This window comes from Rhineura floridana, chromosome 19, assembly GCF_030035675.1.
Source record: "Rhineura floridana isolate rRhiFlo1 chromosome 19, rRhiFlo1.hap2, whole genome shotgun sequence".
NCBI classification, from domain to species: Eukaryota; Metazoa; Chordata; class Lepidosauria; order Squamata; family Rhineuridae; genus Rhineura; species Rhineura floridana.
The window spans coordinates 24431822-24453540 of record NC_084498.1 but is presented as its reverse complement, the minus strand read 5'-3'; the positions used below and the strand labels follow the sequence as shown (position 1 = coordinate 24453540).

Here is a 21719-nt window from a genome sequence, read left to right as displayed (position 1 = left end):
TGTGGCCTTAGCAGAGTCCAAAGAAGCAGACAGAGAGGCCTGGAGGGCTAAAAGTTATTCTAAAGAACCTTTAAAGAGATGAGAGAGGTCTTAATCACAGATCTCCACTGTCAGGTCTAGTATGGCCAAACAATGGATCCATTACAGACAGGTTAGGTGCACAGCGATCCATAAGAACATCAGAAGAGCCCTGCTGGATCAGGCCAGTGGCCCGTCTAGTCTAGCATCCTGTTCTCACAGTGGCCAACCAGGTGCCTTTTCTGGGAAGCCCGCAAGCAGGACCTGAGCGCAAGAGCACTCTCCCCTCCTGTGGTGTCCAGCGAGTGGCATTCAGAAGCATATGGCTTCTGACCATGGAGACAGAGCATAGCCTTCACGGTTAGTAGCCACTGATTGCCTTATCCTCCATGAATTTGTCTAACCCTTTTCAAAAGCCATTGAAGTTGGTGGCCATCACTGCCTCTTGTGGGAGCAAATTCCATAGTTTAACCATGCGCTGCGTGGAGAAAGCGTTTCTTTTGTCTGTTCTGAATTTTCCAACATTCAGCTTCGTTGGATGCTCACGAGTTCTACTGCTATGTGAGAGGAAGAAAAACTTTTCTTTGTCCGCCTTCTCCATGCCATGCATGATATTACACACTTCTGTCATGTCTCCTCTGACTTGCCTTTTCTCCAAACCAAAAAGCCCCAAATGCTGCAACCTTTCCTCCTAGCAGAGTCACCGCATGGAAAGCTTTGGCAGACTCGAAACATCAGGGCTTTTTCTGAAAGCCTTCTTATAAATTGAATGTGTGCTTGGTGCTTTTGGCTTGAGTATACACTCCCTACTCTTCCGTACACTCGGCAATCACAAAATAATAATAGTAATAAAATTTTATTTGTTAGTCGCCCATCTGTCTGAATTAACAGACACTCTGGGCGACGTACAACAATATAAAATACAATATAAAACATATACCAAGGCGACTGAAGGAGTAGCTTACATTTTTTATTTATTTATTTAAAATATTTCTGTCCCTCCATTCTACACTACAATAGGGCACTCAAGGCGGCTTACAATAAAATTGCACACATACATAATAAAGTTATAAATAATAAAAACACAAAACTTTACAGTAAATTAAAATACATAGAGTACAATTAAAATACATAAAATACAATATGCATATATATACAGACAGACAGACATGTGTATATATCCATAGATATATGGGGGAGTGATACTAAAAGGACTCAAAAGATAAAAATAAAGGGTGTAAAAACCATGTCAGGCTCACCCGTCAGTCCCTCCCAAAGGCTCTCTGGAACAAGACAGTTTTCACACGTTTACATTACAAGTAATTACATTACAAGTAATCCTGTTTAAAAATAGCTGTAATATGCAGTAGGGGGTTAATGCAGAGTGGTGAGGCTACATGCCCCGCCCCACTCCACTTCCTGGGTGGAATTTGTTCAATGGCTGTGTGTTTTTCTTTCGCAAGTGATACGATGGCTGGCCAACTTGTGGCCCAGATGCCATGAGTGGGTAGCTGTGCAGGCTGTTCCACTAGAGTGAATGGGGGCACTGCTCCACCAACCTCAGTCTGCTCCCAGCCAGACCCCACCTGCCTGCTTTCTTACGTACAACCAGTCCAGGGGGTGGCCCTGGCTGGCAGCTTCTTCTTCCTCCTTAGTCTGAACATTGCCCTTTGTAGAACTGAGCAGGGAGGATGGGGACAAAATGCAGAATTAGTTGGCTGTCCCTGTCATTGGCTCTGGCTCTGGCTGTCATTGGCTCTGGCTCCGCCTGCTGTTGGGCTCCCTGCCTTCTGCCCCACCAGTCCCAATGGTAGGGATGGGTTCCATTGGCCGGTGCTGGTTCAATTGCAATCTGTCGTCCTAACTTGCTGGTATCGATTTGAGTTTGTTCTTTGCCCATGAGCCCTTGGTTTTACCAATCTGTTTCCCCCTCCTCCAGAAATAATATTGATATTTTCAAAGGAAATGTTGATATTTTGAAGGGAAATGTTGATAAATTGAAGAAAAATATCGATATTAATATCAATATTTTAGATGCAGTTGTTTGTTTGTTTTTTAAAAACCCATTTCCAATAATAGCCACGGAAAATCGCTACATTAAAAAAATCTGATCTGCAACAATAGCGAAAAAGCAGGTTAATGAAAAAGTCAGTACCAAATCCATATTGGGCAGAATTCTAGCACATGCCTACTCAATGGCACCAGTTGCCACCCATTGTGTAGGGGAGGCTACTTTGGGACTGTAGTATGAGGGTCCCAATGGTTCTGGCAGTGGCATGGGCCAGTTTCATTTGAGAGAGGCTATTATTTGGGTATATTGCAAATTTGCAATGCAACTTCGAAGCCTGCTTGAATGTACTGTTGCATTGCTTTCTTCTACGTTCCCAACAATCCCACAGCAAGATGCAAATTAAAATGCTGTCCGAGAGGCTCAAATGTACTTTTTACTGACTTGTGGGGGAAATTGCCTTCATTTATTTATTATCCAATTTTCCTGGTAAAACGTTCTGAGGCAGCTCGCCGCACCATTAAAATACAGCAAAAGGCAAATCAATAATAAGCTGTGAGAGATTTAAAAGGAAGATGAGCAATCAATGGCTTGAACCCAAGCTTTCGCATGCCAAGAGAATTAAAATGAAGAGGTTGGCGTGCTTAGTAAATACCTGTCTAAACAAAGGAGGATCTTTGGAGAGCAGCACAAGAGGAAGCGAGGCAGTCTAGGGTCCATGTGTCCTGCTCTACAGAGGTCGGTCCTCTGTTTGAAGGGCCGGCCTGTCCAATCCCAACTGAAAAATTAAAAAAAGTCTAAGAACGGAGAGCATTGGCACCCAGGCAACGGACAGAGCAGGCACACAGAGCCATTGGCTTGCAGTCTTCCCCGTTCTGGTGGGATGTGTTGTGTTTCTGTTTAGGTTGTGGCAATCATGTCCGCATTTCCAGCTGCACACATCCTTGAGCTTATGCAAATGTTATGCAAACCTGTGCTTGCTTTGTTCATCATGCATTTCCTCCCTTGTTTTTGGCGATGGGAGTGCAGCCACCGTAGACCAGGGATGGCCTCAGCTGGAAGGGAGGTCCACAAAATTGGGCCCACAATAACAAACGCACAGCTCCCGATCAAGCTGTGCATCTGAGCCATTGGGGCAGAGGAGGAACCACTAATGGGGACTCCCCTAAAGACCTCTGGGACTGGGCAGGGATGCAAAGGATTGGGCCGTCCTTAAGGTATCTAGGACCCAAGCCTTGTCAGTTCATACAAGGACTTTGAACGTAGGCGGCTGCCTTGTACTGAGTCAGACCATTGGGCCATCCAGCTCAGTACTGTCTACTCTGACTGGCAGCAGCTCTCCAGGGCTTCAGGCAGGAGCCTTTTCCAGCCCTACCTGGAGACACCAGGGGTTGAACCTGGGACCTTCTGCATGCAAGGCAGATGCTCTGCCATAGAGCTATGGCCCTTCTCGTAAACCTAGTCTGGGAGCATAGATCTGACATCTTTATCCAAGCTTGATGGAAGTGGGGACAGAGAATCTTCTTTAAGGGGTCGGAGGACAGATGGTAAGTGGCTTAGAAGCAGCCCTGTATCAGGACTGTAATCTTATTACTTACTCTGAGCGTGCACAGACCTGCACTGGCATGTAGTTTTGACAGTGCCACTCTCCACCAAAGAAACAAACAGATGGCCACTCACCTCATCCTCATGACACACTCTCTCCTCCACCTGTCTGCATTACCGCAAGCAAAGCCGCTGAGGTCACATCTGCATAAGCCACTTTCCTGGGGTCAATGGGACACTCTTTTCCAGGTCCCCTTTGCCCTGAGTGGCTCAGTCGATCAGCGCCGATCCTGTCTGTCCAGGTCCTCTGTCCATCTGCAGGGCCTTTTTGGTGCCAGCAGGGGGAGCGCTGTATGCACACCAGTTTGAGAAAGGAAAGGTCACACCCGCACCATCCATTTAAAGCACCTGTATACCACTTTAAGAGAGCCAGTGTGGTGTAGTGGTTAAGGTGTTGGACTACGATCTGGGTTCAAATCCCCACACAGCCATGAAGCTCACTGGGTGACCTTGGGCCACTCACTGCCTCTCAGCCTCAGAGGAAGCCAATGGTAAACCCCCTCTGAATACCGCTTACCGTGAAAACCCTATTCATAGGGTCGCCATAAGTCAGCATTGGCTTGAAGGCAGTCCATTTTTCATACCACTTTAACAGCCATACTACCCTGAAGCTGCATCTTTACTAGAGCTTGGAAAAGTTACTTTTTTGAACTACAACTCCCATCAGCCCAAGCCAGCATGGCGACTGGATTGAGCTGATGGGAGTTGTAGTTCAAAAAAAGTAACTTTTCCAAGCTCTGATACTACGAAGTTTAGCTGAATGAGCCCAAAGTTGTAAATGAGCCCAAAGTTCTTAAAGTGGTGTAATGACCAGCCCCTCCTCTCAGGCAACTCTGGATCCCAGAGCCCAGTGAGAAAAACCAATTCTCAGCACCTTTAACAAACTACAGTTCCAAACCACAGGATTCTTTGGGAGAAGCCATGACTGTTTAAAATTGGCAGGGAGACTGCTGCAAATGTGGACCATCTTGCGTGGAGCTTCCCAGATATGCTGGTGGAGCCACTCCACTGCCGGGGCTGATCCAGCACCCGGTAGAGTCACCGAAGCAAGGTCGGTTCTCCATTAACACTTCTTGTGCCTGACCTTAGTGGGGCTTCCCTGTTTTGCAGGCGTCGGAGGTGGAAAAACAGCTCTCCATGCAGGTTCATGTCCTCCAAGAGGACTTCAGGGAGAAGAAATCATCGACCAGCCAGCACATAGTACGGCTCGAGAGCCTTCAAGCAGAGGTGAGTCTGCCATGGTTGGAACGGTCCGTGTTGGCGGGAGAGGAATGGTTGCCCTGAGGGATGTAGGGCAGACGTACCCAAGGCACTGGACCCTGCAGACCAGTGAAGGCTGGCATATTAGGGCAAGTGGGATGCCGTCCCACCAACCTCAGCCAGCCCCCACCTGCATGCCTTCTTACGTACAACCAATCAGAGGGTGGCTCTGCCTGTGATTGGCTCTGGCTTCACCTAATGTTGGTCTCCTTGCCTTCTGCCCCACCATTCCCGATGGGCAAAAGCCCCCACTGCTGCAGACCCCCCTTGCTTTTGCCCCCCGGAGGGAATTGCTTCCTTTCCTGCATTGGGTGGGAAGTGGGGGGAGAGATGGGGTGGTCCAGTGGGGAAGGAGGGGAACCTAGGAAGCTGCCTTATACTCAGATCATTGGCTGATCTTGCTCAGTACTGTCCGCACTGACTGGCAGGGGCTCTCCAGGGTTTCAAGCATGGAGTCTCTTCCCAGCTCTACCTGGAGGTACCATCAGGGCTTGAACATGGGACCTTCTGCGTGCAAAGCAGATGCTTTGTCACTGAGCTTCCCCTAAAAATAAGTAAGATTCCAGTCCTCATTGTTCTGAATAAAAGGCTGCTTTAAATGGGAATTTAGGAAGCTGCCTTATACCAGTTCAGATCAATGGTCCTTCTAGCTCAGCACTGTTCACACTGACTGGCAGCAGCCTTCCAGGGTTTCAGGCAAGGGGCATTCTCAGCCCTACCTGGAGATGCCAGGGGTTGAATCTGGGACCTTCTGCATGCAAGGCAACCTTTTTGCCTGTTGTCCCCTCATTGGTTCAGGTTATATGCCACTCTGGGCTCCTACTGGGAGGAAGGGTGGGACAGAAATTTAATAAATAAATTAATAATACGTATGCCAGCAGAATGCAGAAATGAATAGTCTGGCAAGAGTGGTGGTTGAAAGAAGAAAGAAACGTAAGGCGTATTACTCCTGGGAAATAAAGCCCTTTCTGCGTACATGCATGTGGCCCTTATGGAGTCGTGAGGTTAACGCCTGCACTACTAACACTTAAAAAGAAAGAGGAAGGAAGTAAAGCCTGAGAAAAACAATCTGCGTATCAACAAGGAGTTACTAAAGGAATCAGCGGGGAAAGAATAGGTTGCCTTTCTGTCTGCCATCCCCCGGCTGCTTCAGGTTAATTGTTACAAGCATTGCTGTTTTACTCCCAATGCTAATTTGGCACCAAGAAGAACTGATACAGAGAAATATTCGTTGCCCTTACTCTGGGAGTGCTGGTTTTGAGTTTCTCTTCTTTCTAGCATAGAGGTTTATCCCCCACCCTTTCTTGGGACAACAAAAGGTCTTGGACTGGCCCCGCGTGACCTCCTGGAGCATGTCCAGTGGAGGGCAGCCAGGATAGTGAGCAGGTCTAGAAACCTAGGATGGTATCCAATGCTTGTCCAACTCAGAGTTAGACCCATTGAAGTGAATGCATGGAAACATAGAATTGTAGAGTTGGAAGGAGCCTATAAGGCCTTTTTGTAGCCCTTAGCAATCCTTTATTAGCGTCTGGTTGTTCTGTATTTTCTAGGGCCTTCCCTCATGCTGGTGCTCTCCAAATGTGGATTAGAAGTCCCATCATCCCTGACCATTGGCCATGCTGGCTGAGGGTGGTGGGAGTTGTATTCCAAAACATCTGGAGGGCACGACATTAAGAAAAGCTGTTCTAGAGTCAACCCAAACTTTTCCTCTTTTTTTGGAATGGGGTATTTTAAGATAATGTTGGTGGTGTCCAAGACTGTGAATACTATAGTCTCTGAATATATGTGCATCTGATTCTGAATTATGCCTATGTTGGGTTTATTTTTACTTCTTGTTTTTCAAATATTTGGCTCATAAAACATTCCCAGGCTGTGGTCTGAAGGCACATAAGGCCAGCTCCCTGCTGAAGCTAAGCAGGGTCAGGTGTGGTCAATGTCTGGATGGGAGACTGCCTGGGAACCATATGTAAGCCGCCTTGGGTTTCTGTCGTGAAAGGAAAGGCGGGGTATAAATGTAATAAATAAATAATAAATAAATAAATAATTGAGTCCAACCCCCTGCTCAATGCAGGAATCCAAGTGAAAGCATACCCAACAGGTGGCTGTCCAGGTGCCTCTTGAATGCCTCCAGCACGACTAACTTAGGTTCATTGATTTCAGTGGGTCTACTCTTAGGACTTAGTTGAATACAATCCCAAGTCATCCGAGGAGTGGTTTTAAGAGTTAGGTATGTTTAGCTTAGAGAAGAGAAGATGGAGGAGGAACATGAAAGAGGTCTTCAGGTCTATCTGAAGGAATGTCGCACAGAAGATGGAGCAGGCAGGTCTTGACCCAAGGGGTGGAAATTGTGGGGAAGTACATTTCAGCAAAACATGAGAAACTGGGCCAGCCATTGCTGGTTTCAGTGCTAAGATGCTGTGTCTGCAACTTCTGCTTTGTGTCATGGTGACTCCTCACAGGGTTCCCATGTAATGCTAAACCGTGGTTTGACATTCCAAGGATGACTCACAGCAAGCCTCAGGCATACACGTTCCCCTCCCCTCTTCTCTGATACTGTGGCCACATGGAGATCAGCGGCTTCTGTTTCCATTTTAGATTAACCACAGTTTAGTGCTGCATCCAAATGCTAAACTGTAATTAAGCCTAATGATGGGCTGTTGAAACAAGCCAGATTCTCAAGCTGTGGTTTGAAATTGACTTTTTCCCTCCAAGCTAACCACAGTTTGTCAGGTTCAGATTACACAAGAAGATGTGGTTAACCAAAAATGGAAGTGATCGCTTCAAAAATCCTCCTTAGGGCTACACCAGGGGAAAAGGAGGAGCACATGATCCCAAGATTTGCTAGGGCTTGTAACACTGAACGATGGGTTTAGCACACCCTTCCCCAGGATGGTACCCTCTGTAGACAGCTGGGCTACAACTGCCATCATCACTGATTATTGGCCATGCTGGCTGGAGCTGATGGGAGTTGTAGTCCAAAAACACCCAGAGGGTGCCAGGTTGGGAAAGGCTGCTCAAAAGGATCTCTGACACCAGGGCTGGACAAGACCCCTACCTGAGACATTGAGAAACTGCTGCTTATCAGTACCAAGTTAGAGGGACCAATGGGAAGGCAACATCATACGTTTATGGTCAGCCCTGCACAGCCACAACTCTGCCGTCTCTGCAAAGGTCTTTGCAAGCCCCAGTTGGGAAGCCTCAATATCCAAAAGCAAGGGAGAGGACTCCATAACCCCTCCAGATGTTGCTGGACCACAGCTCCCATCAACCCCAGCTGTTAGCCATGCTGAGCAAGGATGCTGGCAGTCGGAGTCCCAACAACATCTGGAGGGCCACAGGTTCCCCCCCCCCTCATATAATAATGACTGGAGAAGTGGGAGGGATACTAATGTAGAAGAGCTTCCCCCCCTGAGTTTGTTGACTTCTTGATTTCTCCTTGACAATCCTGACTTGTCCCCTTTTCCCCCCTTCCCCTGTTCCCTTCTTACTTGGCTGTGGACCAGCAAATCCTGGAAGTAAGTACAGCAGTGTTCATGGGGTCTCGAATGAATGTCCATCCACATCTTGCATGCCATACTTGTTGCACTCTTCATGTGTTTAACTCTCTGGGTCACTCGCTTCTTCCATGCGCTTCTTGTCTCTGCTGGTCTGCGAGGATTGCATGGGAGTTGATGCAATTGTTCATTGGTGTGCTTCAATCCAGTGTTCTTCAGCCTTGGGGCCTCAGATGTTGTGTTGGACTACAACTCCCACCATCTTCAGACAGCAGTCAAGGATGATGGGAGTTGTGGTCCAGCAGCATGTGGGGACCCAAAGTTGAAGAACAGTGCTTTCATCATACTGGATCTTGACTCATGCGGTATCTTTAAGACTGGGTATACACGTTCATGTCTGAATTTTCTCTGTTTGAACTGAGTCTTTCTGCTGAAGAAGCTCTGAAAGGCTCAAAATGGCTCCCAAACTGTGGTCCATGGACCACCAGTGGTCCGCAAGCTTCATTGAGGTGATCCCACAGCATGTCCACCTTGAATATTCGTATTAATTGTTAATTGCATTTTCATTGCTTCTTATATTGTATTTTATTGTGTTGCAGTTTGAATTCTGTGGAATTTAAATTGTAATACAACAAGATACAATTAAGAAAGAAAAGAAGCGATCAAAATACAATTAAAAACACATGTATTTCCTAGCACAGTGCATTGCTCTTGCTGCAACAGGCAGCGAAATCATGAAGTGGTCCGCCAAATCCGTCAACGATGTTTAAAGTGGTTTGTGGGAAGAAACGTTTGTTGTTGTTATGTGCCTTCAAGTCGATTTCGGTTTCTGGCCACCTTATGGATCAGCGACCTCCAAGAGCATCTGTTATAAACCACCCTGTTCAGAACTTGTAAGTTAGGTCTGTGGCTTCCTTTGTGGAATCAAAGAAAAGTTTGGGGACCACAAAAAACCAAAAAGTGCTCCCTCTGCACTTTTGGTTGTGCCTTGCTTTTCTCTGACTCTTGTATTTCTGGAAACGTTTCTCTCTTTTGTTTAAATCTTATCTGGGAAATAGCAAACGGGATAACGGGATGGGTCTGGAATGCCACCGGTGAACTGATATTTGTGTTCTCAAGAATTGCAGGGAGAAGGGGTGCGATAATGCGAAGCAGAGAGGCAGCAAATCCTCTCAGCCGCATTGGGTAACCTGGGGATGTTGAAAGCTGCTCTTGCTCTGTCCTCCCACCCACCCACCCGCCCTCTGTGTGCTGGGAAATGCCCTGTTGCGTTTTTTCCCTTAGAAGGGTCTGCTGTCCGCTTACAACATCTTTACTGGGGTGGGGAAAGTTGTTTACCTGCCCTCTGCTAGAGGTTGCACGGGCAGGATAGGATTGCAGCAGGAGTGGCACAGAAAGGGTTAGAGCTGTTGCGGGAAAATGGGGCGCTGCCTGATCAGTCTGTCTGCTGTCAGCCATACCCCACCTGCTTGCCTCCTTACTTACAGTCAGCCCAGGGGGTGGCCCTGGCTGTTTGCTGCCTCCTCCTCCTAACTTTTGCCTTTGTAGAACTCAGCAGGGAGGAGGATGGAGGCAAAACTAGAACGAGTTGGCTCCCCCTGTCGTTGGCTCTGGCTCCCCCTACTGTTGGCCTCTCTACCTTCCGCCCCACCAGCCCCAAAGGGCACCAATCACAACGGGGCCTGCATCAACCTTAGTCTTGATTTCCAGAATCCTACCTGTTATCTAAACACTATTGTGGTTTTTTCTCTCGAATATATATTTTTTTTGTTTTATTTATTTAATTATTCCATTTATATCCCGCCTTTCCTCCAAGGAGCTCAAGGCGGTGGGCAAACATGGTTCTCCCCCTCACAATTTTATCCTCACAACAATCCTGTGAGGTAGGTTAGGCTGAGAGGCTGTGACTGGCGCAAGATCACCCAGTCAACTTCAAGGCCGTGGAAATTTGAACCCTGGTCTCAGGTCCTAGTGTGACACTCTAACCGCTACACCACACTGGCTCTACATAATATATATATTATTTACATGGTGCCTTTCTTCCATCATGGAACCCAAAGCATCGTACAGGTGTTTTTTAAGTGGTCACCCATCCAGGCACTGACCAGATCCAGACCCGCTTAGCGAACACGGTGGCCTTAAGTGCCTTCAGACCATACTCCAGAACTATTATTGACACCCATCATAATGAGCAAAAATGTTACAGCAAGAAGCGACATAAGCCAGAGAGCAATTTTTGCATGGAATAGAAGTCATCATCTAAAGAGTAGTTCAAATGTTATTGTTCGCTATTGTTATTATTATTATTACAACATTTATTGCCTGCCCTTCACCATTAGGTCCCAGGGCGGGTTACAGAAATTAAAAATACCATATTAAAAACCGTTAAAACACACTACAATACTTTCATGGGAACAGGGTGGGTCCTGAAAATGTCCATCTCAAGTGCCGAAGGCCAGGGCAGAGAGATGTGTCTTTAGCATTCGCCTAAAGCTGTACAATGAAGGTGCCTGGTACACCTCTGTGGGGAGGGAATTCCACAACTTAGGAGCTGCCACAGAGAAAGTTGGGCCACTATCCCTGAACTTCTGAGGGTGGCGGAATTACCAAGAAGGACCCTCTGCTGACCTTAACACCCCAGTAGGGCCGCATTCACACTGTACATTTATTCCACTATTATTCCACTTTGAACAGTTATGGCTTTTCCAAAGTATGCTGGGAACTGTAGTTTGCGAAGGGTGCTGAGAGTTGTTTGGAGACCCAGAATCCTTTGGGAAGAGGGGTTGACCGTTAAACCACTCTGGCCACTGGAGCTCTGTCAGGGGAATAAGAATCTCCTAATAATACTCAGCACCCTTCACAAATGACACTTCCCAGGATTCTTTGACTGTTTAAAGTGGAATAAATGTATGGTGTGTGTGTTTGTGTGTGTGTGTTTTAATTGACTATTCCTGTGTACTAGCGATGATTCCATTGGGCCCAACAGAGAAAGTGGCTTCTCAGTGCTGGGCAGCAAACTACATCCACTACCCTATCTGTTGATTCTGTCGCAGGAGGTGATTTTATCAAAGTCAGCAGAGGGGTACTTCTTTGTATGGTCATTTTCCTTTCCTTTGTCCTTACTCAGGGCAAAATAGTATGAGTCATGTCATACCCAGAGGGAGGAAAGGGGAGGGAATGCAAACAGGGAGTAATTGTATTTTGCTGATAAAGCAAATTAGTTTCTGTAGAATGAGGAGGACTTCAGCAATCAAAACAAGTATATGTCAGACAGCCTTCCCCAAGTTGGCGCTCTCTAGATTTTTTTTGGATGAGGACTCTCGTCAGCCCCCACCCAGCACAGTCGTATGAGGCTGGGGCCTGCTGGGAACTGTAGTCCAAACCATCTGGAGAGCAGCAGATTAGGGGAGGCTGGTGCAAAATGTGGAGCTCCCCCAACACGTTTGATTGACAGGAGGTTCAAGACTGACAAGCTTCGCATGCCCCAGCTGAGGCAATTGGCAAACAGCAACATTGCTAAAAATAATAATAATGATAAAAAATTCTCAGCTACAGTTTCCAAGTGTGATGCCATCTTTGGAAACAATTCTGACATTCAAACTAGGGATGTGCTAGAATTCTGCCCATTTCGGATTTGGTACCCAATATTCCATTAATTTGCTTATTCTGTATTGATGCAGATCGGATCTTTAGGTAGCTATTTTCTGTGGCTATTTTTGAAAATGTTTTTTTAATAAAAAAAATGTGTCTCTAATATATATAAGAACGAAAATTTTACTGACATTTCCTTTCAAAATATATTTTGTGAGGGGAAAAAACCAGATCAGTACAAGCAGCAGCTAGCAGGCAAAGAACAAACTCGAATTGATAATAGCCTGTTAGGTCGATGGAATACTTTCAAACCGGCACTGGCCAACAGATCTCATCCCTAACTCTAACTAAAATGGTTGAGCAAGGAAGAGCTGGCTTAAGAATATGCGAAGAGTGCCCTGGATCAGGCCAATGGCTCAACTAGTCCAGCATCCTGTTCTCACAGTGGCCAACATCTGTCCAGTGATGTCATCCTCATTAACAAAATGGAGGCCGAGAAGCAGCTCTCTGATGCCACATTTTAAGCGCCCCTATTCTACGACTCCACTGAGGAGTACCAGGCGGATCCACATGGCCTCGCGAAGAAGCTTCCTCCGGATGTGCAAGACCAAATCCGTACAGACGCACCTCATGTCTACTCTGCCAACGCAATGACAGGACCCAATTGTGTCATCTACAATATCAGGGGTTCATTCGCCTGCCCATCTTCCAAAGTGGCATCTGCCGTCATCTGCCAACAACGTCCTTCTGTATAGGATAAAAAGGCCAGCCTCTATCATGCGAGAGAACAGACAGACACAAACCTGACGCCAGAAATGGCAGTTCCCAGGGTGGGAACATTTCCGCTTTCCAAGGACACTTTCCAACTGACCTTAAGACCGCCATCCTTGAACGAAAGAACTTCCAAGAGAGACTCAAACATGAAACTGTCGAATTACAATACTTCTAAGAGGTTCAGTGTTAGCATTGTGGATTAAGTTGAACAAAGGTTTTATCACGCTGCATGTGTTAATTGGCTTGATTTTATTCTTTTTTTGTGAATGGCTACTGTTAATAATTAATTATCACCCGTGGTACTTTCTGCACTTCCTTTCCTTCTGATCTTACTGCTAATAATCTTCCTACCACATGTGTAACACAGGATAACACCAAGCATCAGAAGAGCCTGCTGGATCAGGCATGTGGCTCGGCTAATCCAGCATTCTGTCCTCACAGTGGCAACCAGATGCCCCAATGGGGAAGCCCACAAGCAGGCGCAAAGCTCTCCCCTCCTGCGGTTTCCAGCATCTGGGAGTCAGAAGCATACTGCCTCCTACAGTGGAGGTAGAACATAGCCGTCATGGCTAATAGCCATTGATGAAATTGACTCTAGTTTACAAAAGCTTACGCCCCTAACAGATTATGGTAGTCTTTTAAGATGTCACAGGAATCTTTGTTGTTTTGACAAAAGGAAATACTTCACACCATGCGCCTGTTGGAGCATATCTACGTAGGAACATCAGAAGAGCCTGGCTGCTGGAACAGGCCAGTGGCTCATCTAGTCCAGCATCCTGTTCTCATGGTGGCCAGCCAGGGGCCTCTCAATGGGAAGGCTGCAAGCAGGACCTGAGCACAACCACAACTCTCCCCTCCTGTGTTTTCCAGCAACTGGGATTCAGAGGCTGCCTCTGATGTCTGATGTAATTGGGCACATTTTCAGAAGGACCCGCTGGAGTATGTCCAGATGAGGGTGACCAGGGTGGTGAAGGGTCCAGAAATGGACTCCTATGAGGAATGGTTGGAATCGTTGAGTATGTTTTAGCTTGGAGAAGATTAAGGGAGTGCCTGGGAAGGGCCACAGCTCAGTAGTTAGAGCATCTCCCTTGCATGCAGAAGGTCCCAAGTTCAATCTCCAGCAGCACCTCCAGGACCCTTGCCTGGAACTCTGGAGAGCCCCTGCCAGTCAGGGTAGACAATAATCGATAGATGAACCTCGGTATAAGGCAGCTTCCTATGTATCTGTCTTCAGATATTTGAAGGGCTTTTGTGCAGGAGATGGAACAGACTGCCCCCCCACACACACATACACTTGGTTGCTACCAGAGGGCGGGGCTTGAACTAATAGGTGGAAATGGCAGGGAAGTGGATTTTGGTTGAACATTAGGGGACATTTCTGAATGGGAAGAGTTGCTTGAGAATGAAACAGACTGCCTATGGAGGTGTTGGGCTGAACTGGAGGCACGTAAGCAGGGAATAGATGGTCATTTGTCGGGGATGCTGTAGGCCAGTGAGGTCTCTCTGTCTAACCTACCTCACAGGGTTGTTGTGATGATATATTAATAAACATTATTGTTGTTATTGTTATTCAGTGGAGGGAACCACATAAGCCACCTTGAGTTCCTTAGAGGAAAGGTGGGCTCTAAATATAATTGAGAGCCAGCATGGTGTAGTGGTTAGAGTGCTAGACTGGGACCTGGGTAACCAGGGTTCAAATCCCTGCTCGGCCAGGAATCTCACTGGGTGATCTTGGGTCAATCACAGTCTCTGAGCCTAACCTACCTCACAGGGCTGTTGTGAGGATAAAATGGGGAGCGGGTAGAACCATGCTTGTACTCAACCTTGAGCTCCTTGGGACAAAAACATAAAACTTAACTAAAATAATAAATAAATAGCCCTTGGCCCGATCCAGCAACAAGGCCTCTTTTTCCCCCCACCTTGCATTTCTGCAATCCGCTGGGCCATTTAGGCACCCGGAATCCAGTCCATGGAAATCCCCCCTTTTTTAAAAAAAGAAGAAAAAAGTCCAGTATGGAAAGAAGTTGCATGAACAAAAAGTTTTTGTGCTTTGGCGGTGTCAGCAAGGTGCTCCGTGAGCAGACCAGGACCAGGCAAGGCGGACTTTCAGGGCGTTTTATCTCTCCTGGGAATTCCAGAGAACAGAGTGGCCTGGTTTCCCTCCTTCCCTCCCTCTCCTTTTGCCTGGCAACCCACATTCCAGCTCTCTAAGAGTTTAAATTCCTCCCACTCCCTCCTCTCCTCTCCAGACAAGTTTCTGAAAAAGGGGCAAAGAGGACTCTTCTTTTGACTACAGGTGCACGCAGATCTCGCACTCCTCTCTCTCTCTGTTTGTACCTGGAGCTCTCTTGCCGTTCTCAGACTGGGAAATTGGAAACTCTTCAGACTCATTTTGGGGTTCCTTTTCCTCCTCTCTCTCTCTCTCTCCCTCCCTCCCCATTTCAGATTAAGATGCTTACGGATAGGAAGCAGGAGTTGGAGCGCCGCCTGAGTGCCATGATGGAGGAAAACAGCCTCCTTCAGGGGACGGTGGAGGAACTTCAGGACCGAGTGTTGATTTTGGAACGGCAGAGCCAGGAGAAAAACATGCAGGTAAGGGATCAATGGGGGGGGGAGCTCAGAGAAGGGGGGACCACTTGAAAGGAAGTGGGGGAGGAGATTGATGTAAAAGTGTGTGTGTGTGTGTGTGCTTTTTTTAAGCAAGGCAGTGCCAAATCACCGTTTTAGAAATGGAAGGAGATAGAGGCATGGGGCTGGAGTGTCCTGCTATGGGGGAAGCTGTGGCCCTCCAGATGTTCCTGGACTACAGCTCCCATCATCGCTGACCATTGGGCATGCTGACCACAGCTGATGGGAACTGGAGTCCAACGGCATCCGCAGGTTCGCCATTTGCAGCGTATATTACCCTTGAAAGCAGCTGCAGTCCTGTAGCTGCTTATCTGGAAGTCAGGATGAGGGAGGTTCAGAGGTTCAGATGGCATTTAAAGGCGAATCTATCCAAATTCACACTTTCCGGAATGAGACGTAGGCCTGTGATGGCTCTTGGCCTAACCTACCTCACAGGATTGTTGTGATGATGCAATGGGGAGGAGGGACAGCCATCCTTTGAAATTTGTTCTTAGCTGAATTTTGTGATGCAATTCTCCAGTCAAACGGTGCTTACAAAAATGCTGGTATTAGGGGAAAGTGTGCATAAAAATGAATATATTAGTGAAAATTAAATTAAAGTCTGCTACTATGACTATTACTATTACTACTATATACCTGCCCTTTACCAGCAGGTCCCAGGGCAGGTTACAGCAGTTTAAAATTCCATACTAAAAACCATTGAAATGGTCCGTAAGCTGCAGCTGGTGCAGAATGCAGCGGCTCGCCTGATTAAAGGCAGTCGTCGCCGAGAGCATACTACCCCAGTCCTCAAGGAGCTGCACTGGTTACTGGTGGCTGCTCAGGCCAAATTTAAGGTCTTGGCTTTAACCTTTAAGTCCCTATTTGAAGCTGGCCCACTCTACCCAAAGGGATGCCTGCACTCTCACCAAGGGCGCCGGCTAACAAGGTCGTCCATGAATAGTCTACACCTCATTCCCCCGATAAAAGCAACTAGATTGGTGAGGACCAGGTCAAAAGCCTTCTCAGTCGTAGCCCCCTCACTTTGGAACTCCTTGCCAACCGACCTCCGCCAGGCCCCCTCCCTGCTGTGTTTTCCACGGGCCTTGAAGACTTGGCTCTTTAACCAGGCATGGGAGGGGGGTTAGGCTGTCAGAGTGCAATTCTAGAGGGTTTTAACTTTTTAATCTTTTAATGTTTTCTGTCTATGTTTTTATATGGATTGTATTTGTGCTTTTGTTGTACGTCGCCCAGAGTGGCAGACTAATCTCTGCCAGATGTGCATCTAACAAATCTAATAAATAATAATAATAATAATAAAAACAAATTACAATCACAGGAAAAAGGTGGGTACTGAAAACATACATCGCAGGTGTCAAAGACCAGGGTAAAGAGGTGTGTATTTAGTATTTGCTTCGAAATGGCAGACAAAAATGTGTTTATTAGGAGAAATTCACACTAAAATGCTTTTTAATTTTCCTGAGGATATTTTTAAAATTGCAAATTGCTGCAGAAATGTGGAGGAGTGAATTTAAGACTGGAAAGCTGAGAAACTAAAAGGACCCAAACAGGTCCTTCTATCTCTACCTGGGAGTAAGCCCCATTAAGTTCAGTGAGACTCACCGTTCAGTAAACATGTATAGGATTTGTTTCTTTCTTTAGGTATCTGATTTATATTCCACCTGTTAGGATGAAATTGTCCCTTCAAAGGATTGTATCCAACTGAGTTATACTTGGAACGGACCCACATTAGCCATGACCATGAATTTCCCTGGGTCTGCTCTGAGTAGGACAAACATTGAGTGCAACTGCAAATTTGGTAAAATGCAACAATAATGATGAAAACATAATAAAATGATCACCCAGTGAAAACCACATTACCCCCTCTTAAACTTCGCTGTTAAAACATTAGCAGCAGTGAGTGAAAGCAGCCATTTATAAAAGGCAGACTGAAATTATATGTTTTTGAGCTGGTTTAGAGTTGTGCGGTGTTTTGAAAGATATTTAGGATTGTGCTGTAAAAGCCTTATTGGACACTTTTAAAAAAATGATATACCTAAAGCAAAACGCAACAAACACAAGGCTGTGAACGCAATGAATACTGTTTGGAAAGGCAGGCTACAAATTTGAGCTGATAAAACACATTGATGGCATCCTACAGGCAGGCTTGTTTGGCAGCTGGCTTATCGACTGCTGGGTGCACCTTCAGAGGCAAGCGTGCATTCTGGTGCAGTGTCACGTGCGAAAGTGGCCCTCGTGAAATGGCTTTCAGTACCGTGTTTCAGATGGAAGACAGTAACTGGCTGTCTTTCAGGGAAAGGTATCTCTCAGCCTAACCTGCAGTGAGCTTTCGAGAGGAAAGCATAGATAGAAAAGGAGTAGAAAGAAATACGTTTGGCCACCCTTACCAGTAATAATAAGGCTTTCTGATTTCCCATGGCAGTTGCATCAGAGCCAGGTAGAACTTCAGGAGGTCAGGTTGTCGTATCGGCAGCTTCAGCTAAAGGTGGAAGAACTCAGTGAGGAGAGAAGCCTCCAAAATTTCAACTCCACCAGCACGTCACTGCTGTCAGAGATTGAACAGAGCATTGAAGCAGAGGAGCTGGAGCAAGAGCGAGAACAGGTATCGCCAAAACTCTTGGCTCCAGAAGGGTTGGGTGCAGCACTTCGTCTCAGTGTTAGCTTGTAAAACTCAGCAGGGAGGAGGATGGGAACAAGACTGGAATTAGTTCACTCTCCCTGTCATTGGCTCTGGCTGCACCTTCTGTTGGGCTTCTTTGCCTTCCGCCCTACCAGTCCCAATCAGCAGCAGCTACCACTGCCTGCAACAGACTTTTATACTCTCTTGTCACAGCTGAGACTCCAGCTCTGGGAGGCCTATTGCCAAGTCCGATACTTGTGCACTCACCTCCGAGGGAACGACAGTGCAGATTCTGCGGTCTCCACGGACTCGTCAATGGACGAGTCGTCAGAAACCTCCTCAGCCAAAGACGTGCCGGCTGGTAGCCTGCGGGCTGCCCTCAGCGAGCTGAAGAGGCTGATCCAAAGTGTTATAGATGGCACAGACTCCCCGGTAAGTTGAGCTTAGGGTTGGGGAAGAAATTTGATTCAGGTCACATTTAAGCGACTCTGCCTAATTCGCTCTTTCCGAAACAAGGCAAGAACCGAAGCATAGTGATCCTTCGAAATGCCCCCTTTTCTGAATTTTGCAATGAAGTCTGCCATCTTGATTCAAAATGGTGCCCAAATTGTATCCAAACACAGATGAAAACCTGCTCCTTGGGTTTTGGGAACCCTCGTGCCAAATTTGATTACGATATCTTAAGAGGTATGCCTACCTCCCAATGCCTAGCAAACAGCCAAACAACTTTTCAAAATATATAGTAGATATTATTCTGCAAAGTGCCATCTTTATAAGTGGATTATTGCATTAGATTGTGCCATTGCAAGTAATAACACTGAAAAGCATACACCTGCCCCACCCGAATGCTGGTGCTGCTGCTATTCCTACTACTCCTACTCCTACTCCTACTCCTATTACTACTATTACTACTCCTATTATTGTTTTATTCATTTTTATCCTGACTTTTCTCCAAAACTGGGACTCAAGGTGGCTTACAAAAAATTAAAACAATACAAGTAAAAGCATAGATCAAAGACAGAGAAAATTATTGTTAAAATGTAATTAAACTATCTATAGAATTAAAACCAATAAAAACATATTCATTAAAAAAAGCCAAAGAGAAGCAGAGCACACTATTAAAAGCTTTGCCATCGGTTCCCAAAACTGGTGGGAATAGAAAAGTTTTAATCTGCCAGTGAAAGGACGGCAAGGAGAGATTCAGTCTAACCTTCCTAAGAAGGGCGTTCCAGAGCCTTGGGGCAGCCACCGAGAAGGGCCTCTCCCACGTTCCCACCAGATGTGCCTGTGAGGGTGGCAGGACGGAGAGAAGGGCCTCCCCTGATGATCTCAGGGAAGGTATGACAGGAAAAGAACATACCAAGGTATAGTTCCACCACCCCCAATTCCAAATGAAAGCTTGAAAAGCTGTGTTTGCTTCTTTGTTGCTGCCAGAGCTCACGGCGAAGTGACGACGATGCCTTAGAAGAACAAATCAAGCAGACGAGCGAAGATTCCAGAGCCCTGAGGGAGCTTATGGAAGGCGAAAGGGGGAAACTGAGGCAGAGCTTGGAAGAGCTGCAGCAGCTTCACAGCCAGGTAAGTGGCTCCTGCACGCGTTGCCAAACAGCAGAAGAGCCTCGCTCTAGTCCGGCATTCTGTCCTTGTAGTGGCTAACCAGAATACCAACTGGTATGCAGAAGTATCCTGCGTCTCTGGCAGTAGGGGTAGAACATAGCCATCGTAGCTAGTGGCCATTGGTAGCCTTATTTCCTGGTTTAGGATCTTTTCTGTTGAAGATCTCCTTGTTTTGCATTGTTTTAAATGTGCCATTAAGTTTTCACTGCATTTTGTGTTTTTTGCTAACACTGTAAACCACTTAGAGGCTTCTTCTGAAGAATGAAGCAGTATACAAATTAAATAAATAAGTAAATAAATGCTGCGGCTGCTACTAAATTTGTCTAGTCTCCTTTTAAAGCCGGCCAAGGTGGTGGCCATCACTTCCTCTTGTAGGAGCAAATGGCATCGTTTCGTTATCTTCGTGAATCTTCCAGCATACAGCTTCACTGGATGCCCCCCAGTTCTCATATTCCAACAGAGGGAGAAAACCTTTTCTCTACACATTGGGGGGTTCTAGTTTTTTGGGCGCGCGTAGGGCAAGATGCTTCCAATCCAGTCATTGGCTCTCCATGTTCCTATGATCATTCTCTATGCATGGGAGGACTTTTTTAAAAAAGTTATTTTCCTCAAATGGGTTTACAACCCGCTTCCTTCTTCAACCATCTCCTCTCCTCCTCGATCCATTCATGTGGCTTATTTTTTATTTTTATTTTGGTAGGCCCTTCCGGAACATGGATGTGTGAGTGTGTGCATGTTTAATTCATATTAAATTAAATTAGCCTTGCTGAGCCCAAAAGTAGGCAATAAATCCTAAACAGATAAGCAAGACTTCACTGCAAAAAGAAAGCAAGACTGCATGGCCTTCAAAGCTGTGCCACAACCGCTTTTCTATTTCTCTTGCATTTAATGAGTGGTAAGCTTGTTTTTTTTTGTTGCATAGTGTTCTGGTTAGCTATAGTTGCCAGGAACTCACACTGGCGGCCTTGAAATGTTCAGAAATCACGGGGTGGTTCCTTTCATTGACTGGGCGCTGCTTAAAACAGCCTAACCCCAATCTGGCGCCCTCCAGATTGCTGGCTGGCACTGATGGGAGTTACAGTCCGAAATATTTGGAAGGCACCAGGTTGGGGAAGGCTGGCTTAAAATCATGAGGCTTGTAAGCCAACAACACGATGGCCTTTTCAAGATTTTCACTGCCTTCTGCTGTAGGTGTGTTTTACAAATTTGATTGAAAGACTTTATTCCTATGACCATGAGGTCTGGCAACTTGTTTTCAAGAAGACAAGTGTGCAGAGTCACAAGACTGTGACCATTCCTTTTTTTTTTTTCAATAATTTTTATTCAGATTTTCATAAAACATACAAGACAAAATCATAAAACATTCAAAGACAAAAAACAAAATCAAAAATAGTTAAACAAAAAGAAAAAAAGAAAAGAAGAAAAAAAAAAAAACAAAAATAAAAAATAAAGAGTAAAATATTGACTTCCCATTTGTCAAAGATCAAATCAGTTATAAGTCTATAATATATAGCAATCCTGTCTCTTAAGTCATATTATAAAATCACTTTCCTCCAGTAGTTATCTTACTTAATCATCAAATCTCATAAACATTACTTTATTCTTTCCACAAAAAGTCAAAGAGAGGTTTCAATTCTTTAAGAAATATATCTATCAATTTTTTTTTCCAGATAAGCATATCGATTAATCCATCTCATTACTAATTATGATAATCTTATTGTCATAACCATAGTCAAAATAAACATTTCAATTAATCCATCACATCAGAATCTGTTAGGTTCAGTAATTTCAGTAGCCATTGTTCTATTATCTCTATTAGTTCCATTTTCCATCTTCCATCTTCAGTAGTCTTGTTAAGTCCAGTAATTTCAATATCCAATCTTCCATTATCAGTATTCCATAATAATCTTGCTGTCAAAGCCATAGTCATATAATAAGAGTCTGATGGGAATTACCTCTATCCCAAATATTTTCTTGCCATCCATTCTAAATAAGTTGCTGAAATACTGCTGTAAAATCATATCTCTGTTCTTTTTTTCAAAATACACTGGGTCATCTCTTAAAAGTTTTTCCATTGTCACATGGCTGCAGTTAATTCCATAGA

At 45.7% G+C, this 21719-nt stretch overlaps 1 protein-coding gene across 1 annotated transcript in view; it reads left to right on the top strand.

The window, feature by feature from the left end:
* The window catches only part of BICDL1 (BICD family like cargo adaptor 1), a 53645-nt gene that overhangs the window by 13963 nt on the left and 17963 nt on the right, over positions 1-21719 (top strand). The window contains exons 3-7 of the mRNA XM_061602896.1: positions 4742-4858; positions 15196-15342; positions 17801-17980; positions 18212-18430; positions 19433-19576. Of these exons, the coding sequence (XP_061458880.1) occupies positions 4742-4858; positions 15196-15342; positions 17801-17980; positions 18212-18430; positions 19433-19576 (807 nt within the window). The remainder of the gene's footprint in view (positions 1-4741; positions 4859-15195; positions 15343-17800; positions 17981-18211; positions 18431-19432; positions 19577-21719) is intronic.